At 37.9% G+C, this 23446-nt stretch overlaps 1 protein-coding gene across 2 annotated transcripts in view; it reads right to left on the bottom strand.

Annotated features, from left to right (window-relative positions):
- PPP2R2A (protein phosphatase 2 regulatory subunit Balpha) overlaps positions 1–23446 on the bottom strand; it is a 90597-nt gene that overhangs the window by 35661 nt on the left and 31490 nt on the right. The window contains exon 2 of one of the 2 annotated variants that reach the window (XM_059177842.1): positions 13422–13560. The exons of the other annotated variant lie outside the window; for it this stretch is intronic. Within the exon in view, the coding sequence (XP_059033825.1) occupies positions 13422–13437 (16 nt within the window). The 5' untranslated portion in view covers positions 13438–13560. The remainder of the gene's footprint in view (positions 1–13421; positions 13561–23446) is intronic. 2 annotated transcript variants of the gene reach the window in all.

Genomic DNA, 23446 nt, shown 5'->3' on the forward strand with positions numbered 1-23446 from the left:
TCCAGGTTAAAAACCTTATTCCAGAAGCCTCTCATGGTCAGTGGTATCAGGAGGAAAGATTAAGTTTGGTGTTTGCATATGTAAGTAACGTAAAGGTGTAAACTGAATATACTGCACTACTCTGTAAAGCCAAACACATGTAAATATTTTTTAAAGCCATTCTATATTTTACTAAGTCTTTTATTTTAGTTCTAGCATAGTTAACATATAGTGTTGTATTAGTTTCAGGTGTACAATATGATTCAACAATTCTATATTCAGTGCTCATCATGATTAAGTTTACTATCAATCCCCTTCACCTGCTTCACCCATCCCCCACTCACCTCACCTCTGACACGATTTATTTTAAATGAATACCCTTAGTTAAATTATTTTTTTCTTTTTCAACAAGAACATTTTTTCTTGAAGCATACTTCAGAATACATGATTCTAAAATACACATATAAAACATTCACAAGAAAAGCAGAATATATATTTTCTTCAAGTACAGAGAATCTCCTGATTAACACATAAAGAGAAACCTAACAAATAACAAATTTAAGACTGAAATCACACCAAGTGTATTTTCCCATCACAATGGTAAAAAAACTAAAGATCAACAATAAAATAATATTGGAAAAGCTACACTGTAAATATTAAATATTTAATATGTAAATACTGAGCAACACACTACTGCACAAGCAATGGGATAAATTAAGAAATCAAACATTAGGGGCACCTGGGTGGCTCAGTGGGTTAAAGCCTCTGCCTTGAGCTCAGGCCATGATCCCAGCATCCTGGGTCGAGCAGAGAGCTCGGGCTCTCTGCTCGGCGGGGATCCTGCTTCCCCTCCTCTCTCTGCCTGCCTCTCTGCCTACTTATGATCTCTGTCAAATAAATAAATAAAATCTTTTTAAAAAAGAAAGAAAGAAATCAAACATTAAAGCTGTTCTATTTGGTGCTGTGTACTGTACTTACTTCTGTACTGAATATGTTAAATGACTAAAAACAAAGTCTCCTCACTTCAAGTACATTACAGTACAGTTTGAGACAGAAAGTAAGTAGACGCTAACAATATGAGACAGAATATATGGACTCACTTATTTGAAGATTAGGTTCTAGAATTGGGGAATAAGGTAAAAATCATACATAATAAAATTATCTTTAAATTCAAACCCCTCAGGGGCTTCTGGGTGGCTCAGCAGGTTAAGCCTCTGCCCTCAGTTCAGGGCATGATCTCTCTGTGTCAAATAAATAAATAAATAAATAAATTCAAGGCCCTCAGACAAGCATAAATTCCTTCTGCTGTCAGTCCAACTCAGCCAATTTCCCCTAATGCCCTGCTAGTTTATGGTTTCTTTGGGTAACGCACCAAATGATCTACTTAGTTTGAATATAAAACGTCATGCTGCATCAAATAAACTCTAAAACTCTTGACTTGGTAAAAGGCTCACACCTAACACCAGATTCATTTTTCTGTTCATCTAACCAATAACAGGCAGGATTTGCTCAGTATTTACATTATTTCATCTTTTTTCCGGGTACAAATTGTTGCATTCACTTAAATCACAACTGCTTGTTTAGTAGATGAGCTGTCATGGCTATACCTTAATACATGTCAATGATGATGGTATGACGAGCCTGACCACCTCCCTGCTGAGTAGTGAAAAGCAGAAGGGATAGGTATTCTGTAAGATGGGCTCTATTTCCAATGAACCTCCTTGGAGACCCGGACAGGAAAAAAAAATCGAGAGATGATCAGTCAGAAAGGAGGTTGTTATAGTAAAAAGGGCTGAAGAAAGATGTGGAATGGGGATGGTGGTGATGGGAAATCCACATCTAAATAATCCTTAGAAGACGGAACAGGGATCAAGTAATAAAGCAGTCTTTAATACACTACCCCTAGGTTATAAAGACACTACTGGGGGCACCTACGTGGCTCAGTTGTTAAGCATCTGCCTTCGGCTCAGGTCATGATCCCAGTGTCCTGGGATTGAGCCCCACATCGGGCTCCCCGCTTAGTGGAAAGCCTGCTTCTCCCTCTCTCATTCCCTCTACTTGTGTTCCCTCACTCGCTCTCTGTCAAATAAAAAAAATATACAAAAAATTTAAGACAGTATTGGTCCATGAAGCAAGTTATAATGCAGTCACTGAATTATGAGATGGGGAGGGAAAGCAAAGTGAGGTGTGTAGTTCTGTGTCTGTGCACATGTAACAGAGAGCCTGGGGGGGGGGGGGGGGCGGTAGAGGAGGGAGAGAAGAATAGAAAAAGACCAGTATTTTAGTGCAAACTGCAACAAGAATAATAAGACATCTGTTCTTACATATGTTAACTAACTAAAATTTAAATAAAAATTTGAAAAAGAAAAAAAAAAATTTGTTCTCACAATGGTCACTCATCCCAGGAATGGTTATTTTGTAACAGTTAGAATGCCAAAGTAAAGTGATGTTATAAATGTTTAATACTGAAACACCTCTGCAGCAAGGGTACAAAAAATTTTAATAGGCACACTTGATAGGCTGAGAAATCCTATAAACAATTAATAACTGGCCTAAGAATCGAAAGACAATGAACATTAGGGAAGGGCAGGAACTGAAGATAAAGATACTATACACCACAGAAGTCAACCTACTTTAAATCCTTTTGGAAGGAAGAGAAACAATGGGTGAAAGGCATACAACTTTCTCAATTTACAGATATTCTTAAAATACTGGTGTTTGTTATTATTCACCTTGCCAAAAGCCAACGAACAAAGAGAAATTTTCAGAAATAGCCAACCAAATCACTGCTTAGTTAAACAGTGCAGAGCAACTGTTTCTGGTGAAGGGGTAGGTGGATAGACTTGAAGACTCCTTGCTGTGATTTTTATACTTCATGTATTTAATACAGCCATACTGCAGGTAAGTATTTTTCTGGTTTGTATGATGGGATGTGCCAATGGCATTCCTTCATCCCTTCCCCCAAAAAGAAAAGAAATACCATGATTTCTGGATGCTAAGCCACATGTATCAGCATAATTACCATCTAATATACACAAGCACCTATTAAATCTCCCCCAAGTCTGTGGATGATGCTTTTTAAGGTTTTTTTGATTCATGAAATGCCAAGATCTCACAGGGTCTCACTGAAAATAGGACTATGAAAAGGAGGAATAAAAGGAAGAACAAAATCAAATGCTGCCAAAACATCACTTATGAAGAACACTATGAAACTGAGCTTTGAACTGCACAGGCCATGGCATACTGGTGTGCTAAGATGGGTTAGGAGTTTGACTGGATACTGCAAAGCACCCAAATCTGTTAACCTCCCATCTGAACAACCTTTTTACCTCAGCATGTCATACTGATGACACAACTGCCTTTTAGGGGTACCATGATGCACAAAAGGTGAGGAAGAAGCATGGCTCTAAAGAGTGTTCCCATATCACACTATATACCGGCGATGTTGACCAAATACAGGTTATCAGTTTTTGGAAAATTATAATAAATTCAATCCTAGAAAATAATCCTTTTAATGTTCCATACCATTTTTAAAAAATAGAGGCGATCTGTAAGTCCACAACAGGGTTATTTACAAAACTGTGTTACAATTTAAGTGTCTTATATCTGCACTGTTTAATACTGTCATCAGAAGCCACACCTGACTCCCACACTGGACAATGAAAGTCTAAAACATTACAGCGTAGACCCTGACTTTTATTACAAAGCCAAGAATGCCGGACCGAAGATAATTTTGAAACTTTAAACAATGAGCTATGGGTAAAATAAAACTATCTTACAAAACATGGACTGCTGCCCCAAGGAGCAGCAGATGAAAATACAAATGTGTTTCATGAAAATTTAGATTCCTGGATACTAGTTTTTAAACAAACTATTAGCAAAAACTTGAGAACACTTCAGAGATTAAAGTAACTATAACATGCTTTTAAAAGCAAAGACATTAACCTCACTGTTAAAGAGTCACACTACTAAATTTCAAGGGATGGCTCAGTGTAACACATCAACTAGGCTATGTTCTCCCAAACCAATAGCAAAAACTTCCTCATTTAAAGAAAAAAGAAAGATACTGCCTAGGGGCAATAAAAATGTTATTTCACAATGAAAAAACTGCCTATGTTAATCTTATAAAAGAACATTCTAATATAGTTATTAATAAAAAGAAAGGACTCCCTTTCAACTGCCCTCCTGTGCACTAAAAGTCACACAGTAATTTTAGGCAGAGACTGAATTCCAAGCAATATAAAGACATCACTACAAGGCACAATCAAATTTTTAGTAAGAAAACGTAATATCCACAATGTTTTTTACCTTTACTGTCAAATCTTCTATACTGTTATTAAAAACCAACAATTTATAATGGATTATATAAAATGGAACTCATTTCTTCCAAAACTTTCCTTCTAAACTATCCGTAGCCAAATTTCATTCTAAGAAAGCACAATAACTGCTTTTGTTTGGGAGCAGAGTGGTAGGTAGTTGGTGGTGGTTAAGAGTGACAACTGCAGTATTATTGATCTGTTTTTATTTCATCAGACATAACATTTCCTTCTTGTTACCTACCTTCTCTATTTCTTAAGTTGTAAACAAAGTACAGAAATACAACATTCTAAACAAAAAAATCAAATAAGGGAAAATTAACTTATGGTATATATATACATGGTAGTAATAAACAATAATTGCTATGTATTAGGTGAGGAAATAATTATTAGTTCTGAGGTGGGTGAGGGTGAGGAAGAGGGTTAGGATGGGTCTTCTGCTTCTGGCCATGAGGGAAAGAAAATAAGACAATCTGGATGGATCCTCCTGCTGGAAGGACTAGAAAACGGAACAAAATACCGTGGACTATGAACTGTTAGACAAGACAAAGAAATGGAGTCATATATTATTTAATCCCCTTTACTTTTGGACAATGTAGTCAGACAGAAAGAATTCAAATACAGACCAGGACTCTCAGTTGTGGTAACTGAAACTGGGGATCAGAGAAAGCAGAATCAGCTGCAATTCGTGGGGGAGTACCAAAAGAACGTTGGAGGGATTTAGAGAAGAAACTTAGGATCCTTAACTGAATACCCATCTGAGCATTCCATATGGCCTAGGGAAGAACCACTAGAAAGCTAATGAGGGCTCAGGATTGTTAAGGATCCCTACCAGCTGGAATAAAGAAACCTCACAATTAATGAGGCACCAGGTAAAGTCTTCAGAAGAGCATCCCCTTAGAAGTGGGACTAAATCAGCACTAAGGATGGAAATCTGTCCTAACAAAGCTAAAACTAAACGTTAAAACAACCAAATTTACCTCAAGTAACGATGTGCTAGAATAAAATCCAACGCTCAACAATGTAAACTGACAATGTTTGGCATCCAACCCCAAATCACCAGAATGTAAAGTAGTACGAATAAGTGACTCATAACCAGAAGAAAAATAAACCAACAGAACCAGAAATGACAAAAAGGATGGAATAAAGGTCTCAGCAGACAAGAACCTTAAAATAGCTGTTGTAAATATGCTCCAGAACATAGAATTATCAATATGTTGAGAACTATGAAAGACAAAGAAGGAACACCTAAAAATGAAAATTACACTGGATGACATTAATACTGAAGTAGAAAAGATCAAGAATTTGAAGGGCTAGCAATATGGGAGGGAAAATTTTAAAAAGGCAGGAGCAAAGCAGGAAAAAAGAACAAAGACCTGGACCTGTGGGATACAAACAGTTATCTACCATATGGGACATTGCAGTCCCAGAAAAAAAGGTGGGAAATATATATATATATATTTTTTTTTAAGACCACTATATAAATGTTCAAGCATGAGTACACTACATGTAGAATAACAACTATAAGAGATCAGTTATAAATGTAGACTTAATACAGGTATATAACAGTGATAACTCAAAAACTATCAATGGCCTGCATTGGGGATGTGCCTTTGCAAAATCATGGAGAATTCTTCGTAAAATTCTAGTATTTCAGGGGTGCCTGGGTGGTGCAGTTGGGTATACAACTCTCGGTTTTGGCTCAGGTCATGATCTCAGGGACCTGGAATTGAGCAGTGCATAGGGCTCTGTGCTTCGGACTCTGCCCTTCCTCCCAGCTCACTCTTTCTAGAATAAATCTTTTAAAATTTCTAATATTTCAAAGCACAATATTCCCTTGATATACACAGTAAACCTCAGTATGTACATTAAACCCATGTTTAACTTAAAAAATAGCTGATTAATAGAAAGTTGTATTTTAGGCTCAGAGTAAGCGATTTTTTCTTCAGCACCATGAACTTTTTGACAGAATATTCTAAGTCATGGAGACCAGGACAATTTTTCCTTGTTCAAGACTGTCCTGCAAGCTGCCGAATAGCTAACACACTTGGCCCATGCCTAGTAAATGCCAATAATGCCTCCAATCATGGTTAAAGTAAAAAAGAATTAAACAGGACAAAAAAAAAAAAAAAAAAAAAAAAAAGCATGGTAGAGATGTTAACAGTCATGAATCTTTACACCCAGAGATTTTTACTATATGTAATTCAAGGTCATCAGAAAGGAAGGAGCAGATAAAGATTTGACAAAAATTTAAACTACAGTGTAAGAATGACATGCTTCTCCATGCCTGACAGATTTGAAGAACAAGGGTAGAACGTGTACACACCTGGAAGATGTAAATGATACACACTTGCAGAGAACTTTATACTAATATAAAAAATTAATAACTTCCAAAGAACTATGCAATTTTTAAAAACTCATCCACTGAGCCACAGTCAGTCCCTTAAAGAATTCTAATTACAAATTTAAAGACATTCTCTAACCACAATAAAATTAACTAAAGATTAAGAACCACTGGTTCTAACTAACCACTTGGTAATCTTACAATTCTAAGGCAAAAGATAAAAATCAGTACTATAATAAAAATACCAAAAAAAGACTTTTAGGAACCTAAGTATATAAATATTTAAGACAAATATTTAAGACAGTGTCTTTGTAAAAAAAAAAAAGAAAGAAAGAAAGAAAAAAGAAAAAAAAAGAAAGAAAAGAAAAAAAAGCGATCACTTTAACTTTAAAAAAAAAAACTGAAAGAATAAAAAAACATGATATCCTGCTACTAAGAGATGATCATAGGTGAAAGCTAAATAGTCTTTCAGCAAACTTGTGAAATTATAAAATATTTATCTGATCTATTTATATACACTGTGATTTCTGTAAAATCTGTAATGGAATTATAATAACTTTACTCTGTTTTAATCACACAAACTGCTTTATAAAAAAGACAATCATCACTCTTAACACCACTTCTGAGAGAACCTATTATATTAGTATATATCCCTCCAGAGTTTGCCCATGTATACCTCACATTCTCAGTCCAAAACAGTAATATCTATTTGTATTAAGAATGTTGTCTACATTGTATCACTGAGTTTAAAAAAATAACAAAGCATATTGATCTTACTTGTGCAACCTAAATAAAACAATGAGCATTATGGAATTTGTTTTCAAAGCTCAGACAGGAAGACCAGGTTAATACATAGTAACCTGAAAACTGACAAAAGATGAATCTCTACAAGCTTAAAAAAAAAAAAAAGAAAGAAAGAAATGAGAGACCACTACACACCATCTGAATGACTAAAATTTAAAAAAGAAAAAAGATGACAATGCCTAGTGCCAATACTGAGCAACAGAAACTCTCACATACAGCTGATGGGAACGGCTCACCCACTTTGGGGAAAAGGAGAACAAGTCTGGCAGTCTATGAAGTTAAAACACCATGTGACCTAGCAATCGCAATACTAGATAACCAAATGAAACAAAAACCTATGGTCACATAAAAATCTGGATGCAAACGTTTATGCAGCTTTACTGGATGAAGAACAAGAAACTGGACAAAATCACGAAAACCCGGACGCAATCCAAAATGACCCTCAACTGGGAAATAAAGAGAATACAATATAACCATACAATGAAGTAACACTCAGCAATAAAAAGCAACTACCGATACAAGCAATAATATAATTAAACTCAAAATGCATTGTGCTAAAGTTAAGGGAACCAGATTAAAAGGTTACATACTACATAATTCTATTTATCTGACATTCTGGAAAAGGTACAATTAGAGGGACAGAAAACAGATCAGTGCTTAAGAATGGGGTAGAGCTTGAGTACAAAGGGACATGAAACCTCTTGGAATGATCCAACTGCTTTTCATCTTGGTAGTAACTATATGTCTGTTTGTTTTTTTTTTTTTTTAAGATTTATTTTTATTCATTTTAGAAAGAGAGAGAAGAGAGAACACATGCACACACAAGTGCACATGCTTGCAAGGTGGAGGGGGAGAGTGAAAGCAAGGGGGGTGTTCACCAGACTCCGCGCTGAGCCTAGAGCCCAACAGAGATCACTACCTGAGTTGGAACCAAGAGTCGGACTCTCAACCACGCAGGCACCCCATCTGTGTGTGTGTGTGTGTGTGTGTGTGTGTGTGTGTTTTAATCAAACCTTGAAGAACTGTACGCTAAAAAGGGTGAATTTCACTGTTTGCAAATTATAAGAACAATATGAACCTTTCCCCTGAATATACCATCTTCCTTTCTAGTTCCATAGCACTAGCCAAATTCTCTAGAAAACATGACGTTTTACATACAGCTTCCACATTTATACTTATGCTCACTCTTATGCCTCCTTTAGCTTGGATGTCTTGTCTGCCTTGCTTGAAATATCACCCTTCCTACCCCCATCCTTTAGCCCTTCTGTATGTGGCCCATCAGGAAAAAAAAATTTTGGATCAGATCTTTAGAGGGGTGGAAATACACCAGAGATAATCAATATAGATGTAATAAAAGAAAATGTGATTTTACGGAATAACTAAAGACAAGTGGACTAGGAAAAAAATGCTTGTATTTCCAAAAACAGTTAATATACAACATGGTAAGACAATTCACAGAAGAGCAATAGCAGTAAAATCTAAGAAAATATCCACTCAAAAGTAAGTTAATTTTTAAATAAGACACCATTTTCTACCAAACAAGAGAAAAAATATAAACTGTTCTACTTACATTGTAGAGAGAAGTGTATCTGGTTATTTTGGAAAACTATTTCGTAATCTGTATACACAGCCACAAAGCACTGATTCTCTTGGAACTTTATGTCAGGTTCCAGAAGTTATCCTACTGAAATAATCCAACAATTTAAAAAATGTATAAAGATGTTCACTAATATCTTCAGTAATCTAAAGTGTTAGAGAATATAAGGGAAACATCCAATGTTCTTATTCTGCTAATATCCTTTCACATTTTGCATTAATTTTCCTTCAATACTCCTCCCTTTCTGCTCTTTTCCCTTGGCCCTTCATTAACCATTAGGCAAGAAGTAAAAGACCCCTGGAGACGTAGTCTCAACCATACTATAAGATATAATTCGATCGTGAGTAAGTCATTTATGAACTTCAAAATTTGCAAAGAAATTTCATTTGCAAAGAAACACCGAAAGATGATTTTTCTTTTCAGAGGATTTATCTTTCACAGAGCATATACAACATGTATTCAAATACTTAACACATCTAGGAGAGGAAGAAAACAGAATAAAAAATGGCTGGAGAAAAATAATGTGCTTTTATCAAACAACTTGGAATATGGAAAATTTTAAGACCTGAAAGGACAACACATCTGCAAATGCTAAGTAACTCCACCCATGACCATACATGTATCTCTGTCAGTGTACTAGTCCAGACTGCACTGAGACAAAATGGATCTCAGATTCATTTCTTTGCAACCTGGAATTCATCAACAACACTGATTTAACACAAGTTACTTTCTGTAACTTGTAAGCCAATCGATGGTGAAATCAGAACAGAACTGAGGCAGTGTATGTAGCATGATTCTGCTCCGTTCAACTCCCATCACTGCTAGAGCAGTTAACCATGGTACCAGAGATTCTTGAGTCACTCACTGATCACTACTCACTCTTTTGAGATGAGGCCTTTCTCGCTTTTAAAGTCACACACACAAAAGTCACATGCTACTTAACTCCAAGTGATAATGCATAGACACGTAAGAAAGAAATTCCCCTTGTTCAAGACACGGGATGGTTTTTCAAACATCACTGAACCAAAGTTACACAGCACAAAAGTTAACCAAGCTGAATCTTTGTTTTCCATAAATTAACTTTAGCATAATTTTAGAATTATGGAAGAGTCCCAAAGACAGTTCCCATATACCTTCACCTAGGTCCTTCCTGATTTGCTGGCATCTTACATTTGCTATGGTTTATTTGTCACAACTGAAGAACAACACTGGAATATTAACTGAACTCCACACGTCATTCAGATTGCAGTCACTTTCTCGAGTGTCCTTTTTCAGTTCCATGATCCCACATTACATTTAGTCCTCTTGTCTCTAGTTTCCTCTGGTCTGTGACAGTTTCTCAGACTTCTCTTGTTTTGGATGTCCGTGACAATTCTGAGGAGTACTGGCCAGGTGTTTTAAAGTATGTCCCTAAATTTGAGACTGTTCTTCTCATGGCCACACTTGCTATTATGGCTTACTGGCAGGAAGATCACAGAGGTGCACTGTCATTCTTATCCCATCAGGCAAGGGTACATTTTAACAGTATTATTTACTGATGACTGCCAGGTTTCTCCACTATAAAGTCTCCCCTCCCCCCATAAGGTGGGAAGTCATTAAGTGCAGCCCACATGTAAGGACTGGGGGTTAATCCCCACCCCTTTGAGTAGTAGCTACATAAATTACTTGAAATTCTTCTGTTGGGGAAATTTGTCTCCTCTCCTCCACTTACTTATCTATATGAATTCATATTTATTTATTTCATACTCTGGGTGATACTCTTACTATGTCATTTATTGTATTGTTCAAATTATTCCAGATTTGGTCATTGAAAGCTCTTTCAGGCAGGCTCCTGCATCCCTTTATGGGATGCTCCCACCCTTTTTTTTTTTTTTTTTGAGCACTTTAGAAACTTTTTAAAAATGTGTAATTTTCACATATTCTTAATATCACCACAAACTGAACATGACTTCTAACTTTTTCATTCTATAGTTACATACTAACGATGTATGAGTTCTGAAGAGAAGAATAAACCATACTGAGAACAAGAGGAGTACATTCGATAAAGGTCAGCAATGTAACTAAATTCTCATCCACGGAGTATCTGACCAGAACTAAGATTTCTGTCTTGAAATAGATTTTTCATTTGGTCAGCTGAGGTTCTAAAACTTAAATTGTATGTTAGCTTTCTTAGGTTTTAACATACACCTGCAATTTGGACTTCGGCCTATCAACCTTCTAGTACTCACTGCTCTCTTTTTTTCAGAAGCTGGGGAGGTGGGGGAAGAACACAGCGGGTATAGTGATCACGTTTAGCTCTGCTAAAGTCAAGGCCTGCTGTCAGAACGTTCTGATAGCACAGAAATTCATTCTCATTTTCATCCGGTTTGCTTCAACTCTTAGAGCTCCCATTAAGAAGCATGCTCTTTTGTTTGTACACTATTTATTTTCAAGACCTTTTCTCCTTTACTAGTTCAATATACCCTAAAATACAGCAAACACTGAATATTAGGACTGACCCAACATAGCCTATTACAGTTATGATGAACCCAAATTTCTTCTCAAAGGTAGCTAACCACCGCCCAAAGAAAATATTTTTCCAAACACTGCATCGATAAAATGCTAGTTTCTTGCTAGCTTTTTTCATGTAGGCTAGCTGTAGGTTCAGGTTTTTCCCATTATGATGCACCTTTCTCACTGTTGACCTCTAGAGGGAGCCCAAAGGTTTTGTTACCTTTTCTCAAAGGTCAGTCCACTCCTCCCCCCAATACAGTATTTTCAAGATCTAAGAACATTTTATTACGGCCTAAAAGGCAAGTCAAGTGCGTGCACTCCCTTTAGGAATCTCTTGTTCCTGTTACGTAAATGAGGTCCTGACCCACTCGCGCTGGGGTGGGGTAGGGGGAAGCTCCAACCATTTCTTTGTTTCCCTTCAGACTCTTAACACTCACTCTTTCCCACTTGCCACTGACTAGCGCATATTACTGTAGCCAGAAAGGCTGACTGAAGGATGGCTCTAAGAAGTGGGAGCAAATGCTCTCTCTTGCTGACTCTTGTTGCTCTCAGTGGAGCAGGCCAGTGCCTCTCTATCATCCTCATGTCAGCACATACACAGAATATAGTATTTGTATGGCACACCAGTATAAAAGATTAGGCTGTTCATATCTATTCAGTCAGACACTCTAGTCAGCTAAGTCCCCCCCCATCCAGCCCAGTAGGCATCCCCCAGGATCAACTGATCATTATCTTAGCACACCTGTAATACATTCTTGGGGCCCCAAATCTAAGAAACTTGTTCAAGAAATGAGAAGTCATACTGGATACTTATTCACTTCACCTGCCTATATGACCCTGAGGAAGTTAACTAAGGCTTTTAAAGACTCAGCTTCCTCATCTTTAAATACCTATCTCTCAGAGTTGCTCTGAGGGCTAACCAAGCAATAAATGTAAAGAAATGAGCACTGAATGTGGCACACAGTAGGCACACTGGTAAGCAAAAGGTGTCGGCAGGGGTTTTTGGCTTTGCTGCACGAAAAAACAAGCATTTACCTATTCTAGTTCTAAGCTACTGAGGCCAATTTGGCTTAGGTAAAGTTCTCCAAATGGTCCAGCAAAGCTCCCTGGAGCCTGAAGCTAAAGCCAGAACTACCAACAAAGTGTTAACAGCTGACCGGATTTGCTGCTTCTTTGCATTAACAGTCTTGACTGAAGACAGGGTTATAGCCCAATAAACCCATCATAAATTGAAAATACCATAAACTGAAATGCATTTAAATGCACCTACCCTACCAAACATAGCTCAGCCACACCCACACCTACCTTAAATGTGCTCAAAACACTTACATTAGCCTACAGTTGGCTAAATTATCATATTGGATAATTTTGCATTAAAACCCTGTTTGATAATGAAGTGTTGAATAGCTCGTGTAAGTTACTGAATAACTATCCTGACAGTGAAAAATAAATGGTTATATGGGTACAGAATCGCTGTTTAATGTACTGGCAATTTACCCTTGTGGTCACATGGCCAAACAGGAGTGAGTATCATACCGTGTATTGCTAGCCCAGGAAAAGATCAAAATTCAAAGTACATCTACAGAATGCATACAGTTTTCATACCATCACAAAGTTGAAAAATCCTAAGTCAAACCACCATTAAGTCGGCAACTGTCTGTACACTCAAGAAGCCTCAGGCTGAAAGCAGGACTGGTCAGGTAAGATTCTGTACTCCTAGGTCTCTGGACCAAAATATCACTTTGATTACACCTTTATTTCCAATAATAAAGCAACTGCTAACAGACTTTATAATATCCTTTTTCAACCTCTGACTCAGTGAACAGGAACATGTTACGTGATAGGCTCAACAAAGACCACTGGCTATTGATGCTCATATAAAACCTACATTGTAATGTTGCCATGAGAGTCAGGGTCCATAGGGTAATTTCCAGAGATGTGTTCTGGAACCAGTCTCCCTTCTTTTTAACTTGTTCCTGGATAATCTGATATCATGTTTGGATAAAATGGAATGGAACCATACCCTCCTGCAACAAAGAACAGAAAGATAAACAGTTGCTAATACATTTACTCTATAGGTGTGATCTTAACAAACAAGCCTTGGTGTATTAAGGTTATATAATGTTAGAATGAAGAGCTCAAAACTGACCATTCTAAACCTAAAAAGTTACCACCTTTGTTAGATGTTCACTAACTCTTAACTGGCTCATAATTCATTCCACAAAGTAAATCACCCCATTAAGCTGCCTTATCAAAATATAATGCATAGTTTCCATGGAGATTATACAAAGTAATACTGCACAAAATTTGTACATCTATGCATACCCTAAGATATTTTTATAATCAGAATGGGCATCTGGTTATTAATATCACCTAAAATCTTTACAAACTAGGGGCACCTGGGTGGCTCAGTGGGTTAAAGCCTCTGCCTTCAGCTCAGGTCATGATCCCAGAGTCCTGGGATGGAGCCCCGAGTCGGGCTCTCTGCTCGGCAGAGAGCCTGCTTTCCCCCCCTCTCTCTGCCTACTTGTAATCTCTGTTAAATAAATAAATAAAATCTTAAAAAAAAATCTTTACAAACTAGAATTATTATGGCCATGCTTTAAGAAACAGAAAGCCCTTCCTTGTTCATCTGTCCTGGCAAAGCCACACTCAATTCTATTTTGTTTTGACAGGACTCCTCCCTGCTCACCTATAAACCCCACTACAAAGGAGCAGCCTGTCCAAAGAAAGAAGTTAGATTTCACAGACGTTACTCCAATGATAAAAGGGAGCCCACTGAGAAGTTTTAAACAGGGGAGTGTTAAATACAAGTAATCCAAACAGGTGTGCCTTTAGATTACTCAGGCTGAAGTGAAGAGAACTGGGAACTGGGAGAAGACTAGACAAATCCTGGTAAGGAATGAGAGTGATCTGAACCAATATCTACAGTAACAATATTAGCATAAATAGCAAATATTCAAAATGCACTTATAGTATGTTAGGTATTTAACCCTCACAACAAACCTATTAAATTGGTTTTTTAATATTAATATTTCATTAACTAAACCACAGAGGCAAAAATGGGACAGAAGTGAAGAAGTTTTAAAATACATCTATGAAGTTTATAATGCAAGGCCTCATCACTGATAAGGTGTGGAGATCTAAAGATGAAAGCAAGAATAATAATGTCCAGCTTCCCATCATGGTGCCTGAATATACTTAATACCATTAGTAGACTGATATTTGTCTAATATTAAGTATTATTTAATAGCATCTAAATGGCAGATACAACTTTGGTTTAAAGAAAAAAGTTTACCTCTACTGGCTAACAATAGAAAAGATTATGTCACAAATAGCAAAGCACCAAAATGTCTGACTAAAAGGAAAACATTCTACGACATTAAAAGGAAATTTAGTTCAGAAAAAAATCTTCTCGTCCATTTTTCCCTTTTTTAAAAATCCTTTTTCTCTCAACTCTGGCAGGTTTGCTCAAGGTCATATTCCTGACCTTCCTACTCTATTTACACTGCAACTCAATGCCTCCACCATACTTTTTTCAAAATTATTTTTATTAACACGTCATTATTTGCTCCAGGGAACAGGTCTGTGAATCATCAGGCTTATACATTTCACAGCACTCACCACTCACCATAGTACATACCCTTCCCAATGTCCATAACCCAACCACCCTATCCCTACCCTCCCACCTGAAGCAACCCCAGTTTGTTTTGTGAAGTTAAGAATCTAATCTCTTATGGTTTGTCTCCCTCCCAATCCCATCTTGTTTCATTTTTTCCTTCCCTACCCCCAAGCCCCCACCCTGCCTCTCAAATTTCTCCTATCAGAGAGAGCATATTAACTGTCTTTCTCTGATCGACTTATTTAGCTTAACTAATATCCTCTAGTTCCATCCACATCATTACAAATGGCAAGATTTTATTTCTTCTGATAGCTGCATACACACATATACATACACACACCCCATCCTCTTTATCCATTCATCTGTTGATGGGACATCTAGGATCTTTCCAGAGTTGGGCTATTGCGGACATTGCTGCTATAAACATTCGGGTGCACATGCCCTTTGGATCACTACATTTGTATCTTTAGGGTAAATACCCAGTACTGGGATTGCTGGGTTGGAGGGTAGCTCTACTTTCAACGTTTTGAGGAACCTCCGTGCTGTTTTCCAGAGTGGCTGTACCAGACTGCATTCCCACTAATAGTGTAGGAGGGTTCCCCTTACTCCTCATCCTCATCAACATCTGTCATTCCCTTGCTTTTTAATTTTAGCCATTCTGACTGGTATGAGGTGGTATCTCACTATGGTTTCGATTTGTATTTCCCTGATGCCGAGAGTCTGGAGCACTTTTTCATGCATCTGTTAGCCATCTGGATGTCTCCTTTGCAGAACTATCTGTTCCTGTCTTCTGCCCATTTCTTTTTTTTTTTTTTTAATTTTATTTATTTATCTGACAGACAGAGATCACAAGTAGGCAGAGAATCAGGCAGAGAGAGAGAGAAGAGGAAGCAGGCTCCCTGCGGAGCAGAAAGCCCTATGTGGGGCTTGATCCCAGGACCCTGGGATCATGACCTGAGCCGAAGGCAGAGGCTTTAACCCACTGAGCGATCCAAGCGCCCCTCTGCGGCAGTTTCTTTATTGGATTATTTGTTCTCTGAGTGTTGAGTTTGTTAAGTTCTTTATAGATTCTGAGTACTAGCCCTTTATCTGATAGGTCATCTGCAAATATCTTCTCCCATTCGTCACTTGTCTTTTGGTTTTGCTGACTGTTTCCGTTGCTGTGCAAAAAGCTTTGGATCTTGAAGTCCCATTTTTTCCCTTGCTTCCCTTGCCTTTAGAGATGTTTCTAGGAAGAAGTTGCTGCTGCTGAGGTCAAAGAGTTTGCTGTCTGTGTTCTCCTCTAGGATTTTGATGGATACCTGTGTCTCACTTGAGGTCCTTTATCTGTTCTAAGTCTATTTTTGTGTGTAGTATAAAGAAATGGTCCAGTTTCATTCTTCTGCATGTGGCTGTCCAATTTTCCCAACATCATTAGCTGAAGAGACTGTCTATTTTCCATTGGACATTCTTTCAGCTTTGTCGAACATTAGTTGGCCATAGAGTTGAGAGTCTGTTTGTGGGCTCTCTATTCCGTTCCACTGATCTATGTGTCTGTTTTTGTGCAAGTAAAATACTCTCTTGATGATTACAGCTTTGTAATAGAGCTTGAAGTCTGGAATTGTGATGCCACCAACTTTGGCTTTCTTTTTTCAACATTCCCCTGCTTATCGGGGTCTTTTCTGCTTTCATATAAATTTTGGGGTTATTTGTACCATTTCTTTGAAAAAAAAGTGGATGGTATTTTGGTAGGGATTACATTAAATGTATAGATTGCTTTAGGTAGCATAGACATTTTCATAATATTTGTTCTTCCAATCCATCAGCACAAACTGTTTTCCATTTCTTTGTGTCTTCCTCAATTTCTTTGATGAGTACTTTATAGTTTTGAGTACAAATTCTCTGCCTCTTTGATTAGGTTTATTCCTAGGTTTCTTTTGGTTTGGGGAACAACTGTAAATGGGATCAACTCTTTAATTTCTCTTTCATCTGTCTTGCTATTGGTGTACAGAAATGCAACTGATTTCTGTGCAATGATTTTATATCCTGACACTTTACTGAATTCCTGTATGAGTTCTAGTAGTTTTGGAGTGCAGTCTTTTGCGTTTTCCACATAAAGTATCCTATCCTATCACCTGCATAGAGTGAGAGTCTGACTTGTTCTTTGCCAATCTGGATGCCTTTTATTTCTTTTTGTTGTGTGATTGCCAAGTCTAGGACTTCTAGTACTATGTTGAACAGTGGTGACAGTGGACATCCCTGCCATGTTCCTGACCTTAGGTGAAAAGTTCTGTTTTGCCCCATTGAGAATGATATCTGCTGCGGGTTTTTCATAGATGGCTTTGATGATATTGAGGTATGTACCCTCTATCCCTACACTTCGAAGAGTTTTGATCATGAAACCACGTTGTACTTTGTCAAATGCTTTTTCAACATCTACTAAGAGTATCATATGGTTCTCATTCTTTCTTTTATTAATGGATTGTACAACACTGATTGATTTGCAGATGTTGAACCAACCTTGCAGCCCAGGAATAAATCCCACTTGGTGAATGATCCTTTTAATGCACTGTTGGATCCTATCGGGTTGTATTTTCGTGAGAATTTTCACATCCATGCTCATCAAGGATATTGGTCTGTAATTCTCCTTTTTGGTAGGGTCTTTCGTTTTGGGATGAAGGTAATGCTGGCCTCATAAAATGAGTTTGTAAGTTTTCCTTCCATTTTCATTTTTTGGAACAGTTTCAGGAGAAAAGGTATTAATTCTTCCTTAAATGTTTGGTAGAATTCCCATGGGAAGGTATCTGGCCTTGGGCTCTTGTTTGTTGGTTGAATTTTGATGACTGCTTCAATCTCCTTACTAGTTATGGGTCTGTTCAGGTTTTCAATTTCTTCCTGGTTCACTTTTGCTAGTTTATATGTCTTGAGAAATGCATCCATTTCTTCCAGATTGTCAAATTTGCTGGTGCACAGTTGCTCATAATATGTTCTTATAGTTGTTTGTATTTCTTTGTTGTTGGTTGTGATCTCTCATCTTTCATTCATGATTTTATTTGGGTCATTTCTCTTTTTTTGATAAGCCTGGACAGGGGTTTATCAATCTTACTAAGTCTCTCAAAGAACCAGCTCCTAGTTTTGTTGATTTGTTCTACTGTTCTTTTGGTTTCTATTTCATTGATTTCTGCTCTGATCTTTATGATTTCTCTTCTCCTGCTGGGTTTAGGCTTTCTTTGCTATTCTTTTTCCAGCTCCTTTAGGGGTTAGGTTGTGTACTTGAGACCCTTCTTATTTCTTGAGAAAGGCTTGTATCACTATATACTTTCCTCTCAGGACAGCCTTTGCTGTGTCCCAAAGATTCTGAGCAGTTGTGTTTTCCACTTTCATTTGTTTCCATGCATTTTTTCAATTCTTCTTTAATTTCCTGGTTGACCCATTCATTCTTTAGTAGGATGCTCTTTAGCCTCCATGTGTTTGAATTCTTTCTAGCTTGGTTGAGTTGTAGCTTCAGAACACTGTGGTCTGAAAATATGCAGGGAATGATCCCAATCATTTGGTACCGGCTGAGACCTGATTTGGGACCCAGGATGTGATCTATTCTGGAGAATGTTCCATGTGCACTAGAGAAGAATGTGTATTCTGTTGCTTTGGGATGGAATGTTCTGAATATATCTGTGATGTCCATCTGGTCCAGTGTGTTATTTAATGCCTTTATTTCCTTGCTATATTTTGCCTGGATGATCTGTCCATTTCAGTGAGGAGGGTGTTAAAGTTTCCTACTATTACTGTATTATTGTTTGACTGTCGATGTGTTTCTTTGATGTTATTATTAATTGGTTTATGTAATTGGTTGATCCCATGTTGGGGCACAGATTTTTAAAACTGTTAGAACTTCAACAGGACAGACCTTTTAAGTATGACAGCGTGTCCATCATACCTTATTATAGTCTTTGGCTTAATATCTTATTCTTCTGATATAAGGATTGCCACCCCAGCTTTCTTTTGATGTCCATTAGCATGGTAAATTGTTTTCTACTCCCTCACTTTAAATCTGGAGGTGTCTTTAGGTCTAAAATGAGTTTCTTGTAGACAGCATATCGATGGGTCTTGTTTTTTTATCCATTCTGATACTCTCTGTCTCTTGATTGTATCACTTAGCCCATTCACATTCAGGGTAACTACTGAAAGATATGAATTTAGTGCCACTGTATTGCCTCTAAGGTGACTGTAACTGTATACTATGTTCGTTACTTTCTGGTCTATTATTTTTAGGCTCTCTCTTTGCTTAGAGTACCCCTTTTCCCGATTACCTATAAGGCTAGTTTGGTGTTTGCAAATTCTTTTAATTTTTGTTTGTCCTGGAAGCTTTTTATCTCTCCTTCCATTTTCAATGACAGCCTACCTACATATAGTATTCTTGGCTGCATATTTTTCAGGTTTAGTGCTCTGAATATATCATGCCAGTTCTTTCTGACCTCCCAGGTTTCTGTGGATAAGTCTGCTGCCAATCTAGTATTTTTACCATTGTATGTTACAGACTTCTTGTCCCGAACTGCTTTCAGGATTTTCTCTTTGTCACTAAGACATGCAAGTTTTACCATGAGACGACGTAGTATGGACCTATTTTTACTGATTTTGATTGGGGGATTCTCTGTGCCTCGTAGATTCTGATGCTTCTTCCCTTTGGAATATTAGGGAAATTATCTACTATAATTCACTCCAATATACTTTCTGCCCCTCTCTTTCTTCTTCTTCTTGGATCCCATTTATTCTAATATTGTTTTATCTTATAGTATCACTTCTCTCAAATTGTCCCCTTATGGTCCAGTAGTTGGTTGTCTCTCTTTTGCTCAGCCTCTTTATTCTCTGTCATTTAGCCTTCTATATCACTAATCCTCTCTTCTGCCTCATTTATCCTAACAGTAAGAGCCTCCATTTTTTACTGTACCTCATTAATAACTTTTTTATTTCAACTTGGTTAGATTTTAGTTCTTTTATTTCTCCATAAAGGGCTTCTTTAATATCTTCCATGCCTTTTTCGAGCCCTGCTAACACCTTGATAATCGTCATGCCTTTTTCAAGCTCAGCTAGCACCTTGATAATCCTCATTCTCAAGTCTAGTTTTGACATCTTGCTAATGTCCGTATTGATCAGGTCCCTGGCTGTCAGGACTGCCTCTTGTTCTTTTTTCTGTGGTAAGTTTTTCCGCCTTGCTATTTTATCCAGATAAAAATGTAATAATGAGAGAATAAAATACTAAAAGGGTGGCAAAGACCCAGAAAAATGTACACTAACCGAATCAGAAGACATCCAAAGCCTGGGGGGGCGGGGGGGCGTTAAAAGCAAAAAAATTAAAAATTACATATATGTATTAGACTGGTGAATAGAACAGAGCCACCCACTTGATTTGGGGTGTATTATGGTCTCTTAAAAGAAATCACCTCCTAATTTTTAAAGAAAAAAATATATATACACAAAAATAAGGCTAAACACGATGAAGGGATGGAATATACTGTAAAGATGAAAATTTTTAAAAAGATTCTAAGAAAGGAAATGTTAAGATCATTTGGTTAGAAAAAGAAAAAAAAAAAAAGAATGTGATCAGGCTGGAGACTGAAAAAAAGCCATGTGCTAGATTTAGGGTATTATTTTGAGCTATTAGAAGAAATTGTATCCCAAATTTTAAAGAAAAAAAACCTATATGTATACAAAAAACAAGGTTAAATACAATAAAAGGATAATGACTATAACAATGAAAATTAACGATTTTTTAAAAAGGTAAAGACAAAATAGTTAAAAAACGTTAAACAGGTAAGAAGAAAAGTTAAAATAGAGTAAGAAAAAAATAAAATAAAATAAATTTAACCCTGTAAGACTAAAGGTTCTCCTTCATCAGTGAACTTGGTCTTGGCTAGAAGTTCTTGCTGATCTCCTGGGGGAGGGGCCTGTTGCAGTGATTCTCAAATGTTTTTGCCCCAGGCAGAAATGCAATGCCTTTGCCAGGAGTCAGGCTAAGTAATATGTGTGGGTTCAATCTCTGGACCTTTTGTTCCCTGCATGTTTTCCTATAGCTTTCTAGGAAGGGAATGAAAATGGCGGCCTCCCAATCTCCAGCCCCAAGGGAGCAGAGAGCTTGAGGCCCCACCCCTTGGTGCACCCTCAGAGAAAAGCAGTCAATCCCTCCCCATCTCCCTTGTCTCCAGCCACACTCCATGCTCACCTGGCCTATGACCGAACGTTTCTATCTCTGGTGCACAGCCCCATTTGGAATCTCCAAACCCAACAGATTCCTGCTGCGCACTCCTGTGCTGCTCCTCTCGGAGGAGGAAGGGAGGGGGTTTCCCCAATCTGCCGCTTATGGGTTCCCTGCTAAAAGAGCAGTGGCCCGAATGTGCCTTGGATCACAGTTTACGTAACCACAAGCTCGAGCGAGCTCACTCTCTGCTCCGTCTCTGTAGCTGGCTTCCCCACTCCGATACCTGGCAACTCTGTCACCCCACAGGTCCTGACACCACATTGTCCCCAAGAGGGCTCCACCCCCGCTTAGCCACTGGAGCTCTGTCCCTCAGTGGAGCTAACTTCTAAACGTTCTGATTTTCTGCTCCGCTGCTCCACCGCTTGCAAGGAGCCGGCCCCGCCCCCCACAGTCTATCTTCTGGTCACTTTAGATTCACTCCTCCGCCCATCCTACCTTCCAGAAAGTGTTCTATTTTCTGTTCCTAGATTTGCTGCTCTTCTTTCTATCTGCTGTTGAGTTTGTAGCTGTTCAGAATAATTTGATAACTGAAATCCTGGACCTAATGATATTTCAGTCTGCTACTCTTCTGCCACCTTGCTTCCTCACCATACTTTTTAAATAATTGTAATCATGCTTATCCAATGACTTGAAATTTTCATAATTCCATTTTCAAAGATGCAATTTCTTTCATTAATTCATTAAGAGAGAATTAAACATTAAAGATCTTCTCCACTTACTAAAACTAAACATTTACCCTCTAATTCTGGAAACCGTTTGTTGTGTGTTTTTGTTTGTTTTAATCTCATGCACTTCTGTGGTTTTGCTCATTTTAGAAAAAGGCCTCCCTTCAACAATAGCTTAGTAAGCATGTATTTATATGCTGATACAATACTCTGGGTCATGCTAGGATTTCTAGCTGCTAGGGATACAGGAGTTAAATAAGACAGACAAAAAAATCCCTGCCTTCATGGAACATACATTCTAGTGTTGGGGGCTATTATAAACAAATATAAAATGTTTCAAATAGTGTTAACTACTATAAAAACAGACCAACAAGAGAATGTAAGTAATGACAGTGGGGCATTATTTCAGGTAGAATGGTCATTGAAAAGCCTCTCTGAGGATGTGACTAAAGCAGAGACCAAAATGAAAAAGAATTAGTCATCCAAACTTGTGAAGGAAAATATTTCAGGCATCCTAAGTAGAAATAAGTTTGCTAAATTTGATACCACTAATACAGAGTAAGGTGGTAGAGGAGATGGCTCAGTTAACAGAGGCCTGACCAAATACAGCTTTGTATGCCATGGTAGAAGGACCGTGCACTTAAGAGTGGTAAGAAGCCACTGCAGGGTTTCTACCTTGTTCTGAGGTAATTATCTGTTGTGTGAATACAATGCAAAACTGGAAAAAAGGAGATTGGTTCCTGAATTACTGCTGAAACATAGGCAAAGATAATGATGGTCTGACCTCAGGGGCAGCCAGAGAAAGATGGATAAACTCAGATTTAAGCCGGTGGACAGAGAAGTCAGAGGATAAATCCAAGGTTTTAGAACCAAGCCCAATGGAGGAAAGGTAGTTCCATTTACTAAGGAAAGACACACCAGGAATGTGCAAGTCTGGGATAAAAAAGGAGCATACAGGCCCCTGGGCACCGGAGTCAGTTAGGCGTCTGACTTTTGGTTTCAGCTCAGGCCATGATCTCAGGGTCTTGAGACCTCAGGGTCAGGCTTTAGCTCAGTAAGGAGTCTGCTAGTCTCTCCTCCTCCCTCTGCCCTTCTGCAAACTTGCTCCTGTGCTCTCTAAATAAATAAATCTTATTTTAAAAAGAGAAAGAGAGAGGTCAAGAATTTCATTTTCACCTCTTTGGGTATTGATTTCAATCACACATACAAGCAGAAGAAATGTCATATAGGCAGCTGACAGATTTAACAGCAGTTTAGGGAAGGAAGAGGAGATATAAATAAAGTATCATCAGCTAACCGAAGACATTTAAACACTAAATGTGATTTCCTAGTGAGTAATTACAGAAAACAAGAAGTCTGGCCTGAGGACTGAGCCTTGAGGCCTCCCACATTTA

Source organism: Mustela lutreola, chromosome 1 (assembly GCF_030435805.1).
Source record: "Mustela lutreola isolate mMusLut2 chromosome 1, mMusLut2.pri, whole genome shotgun sequence".
NCBI classification, from domain to species: Eukaryota; Metazoa; Chordata; class Mammalia; order Carnivora; family Mustelidae; genus Mustela; species Mustela lutreola.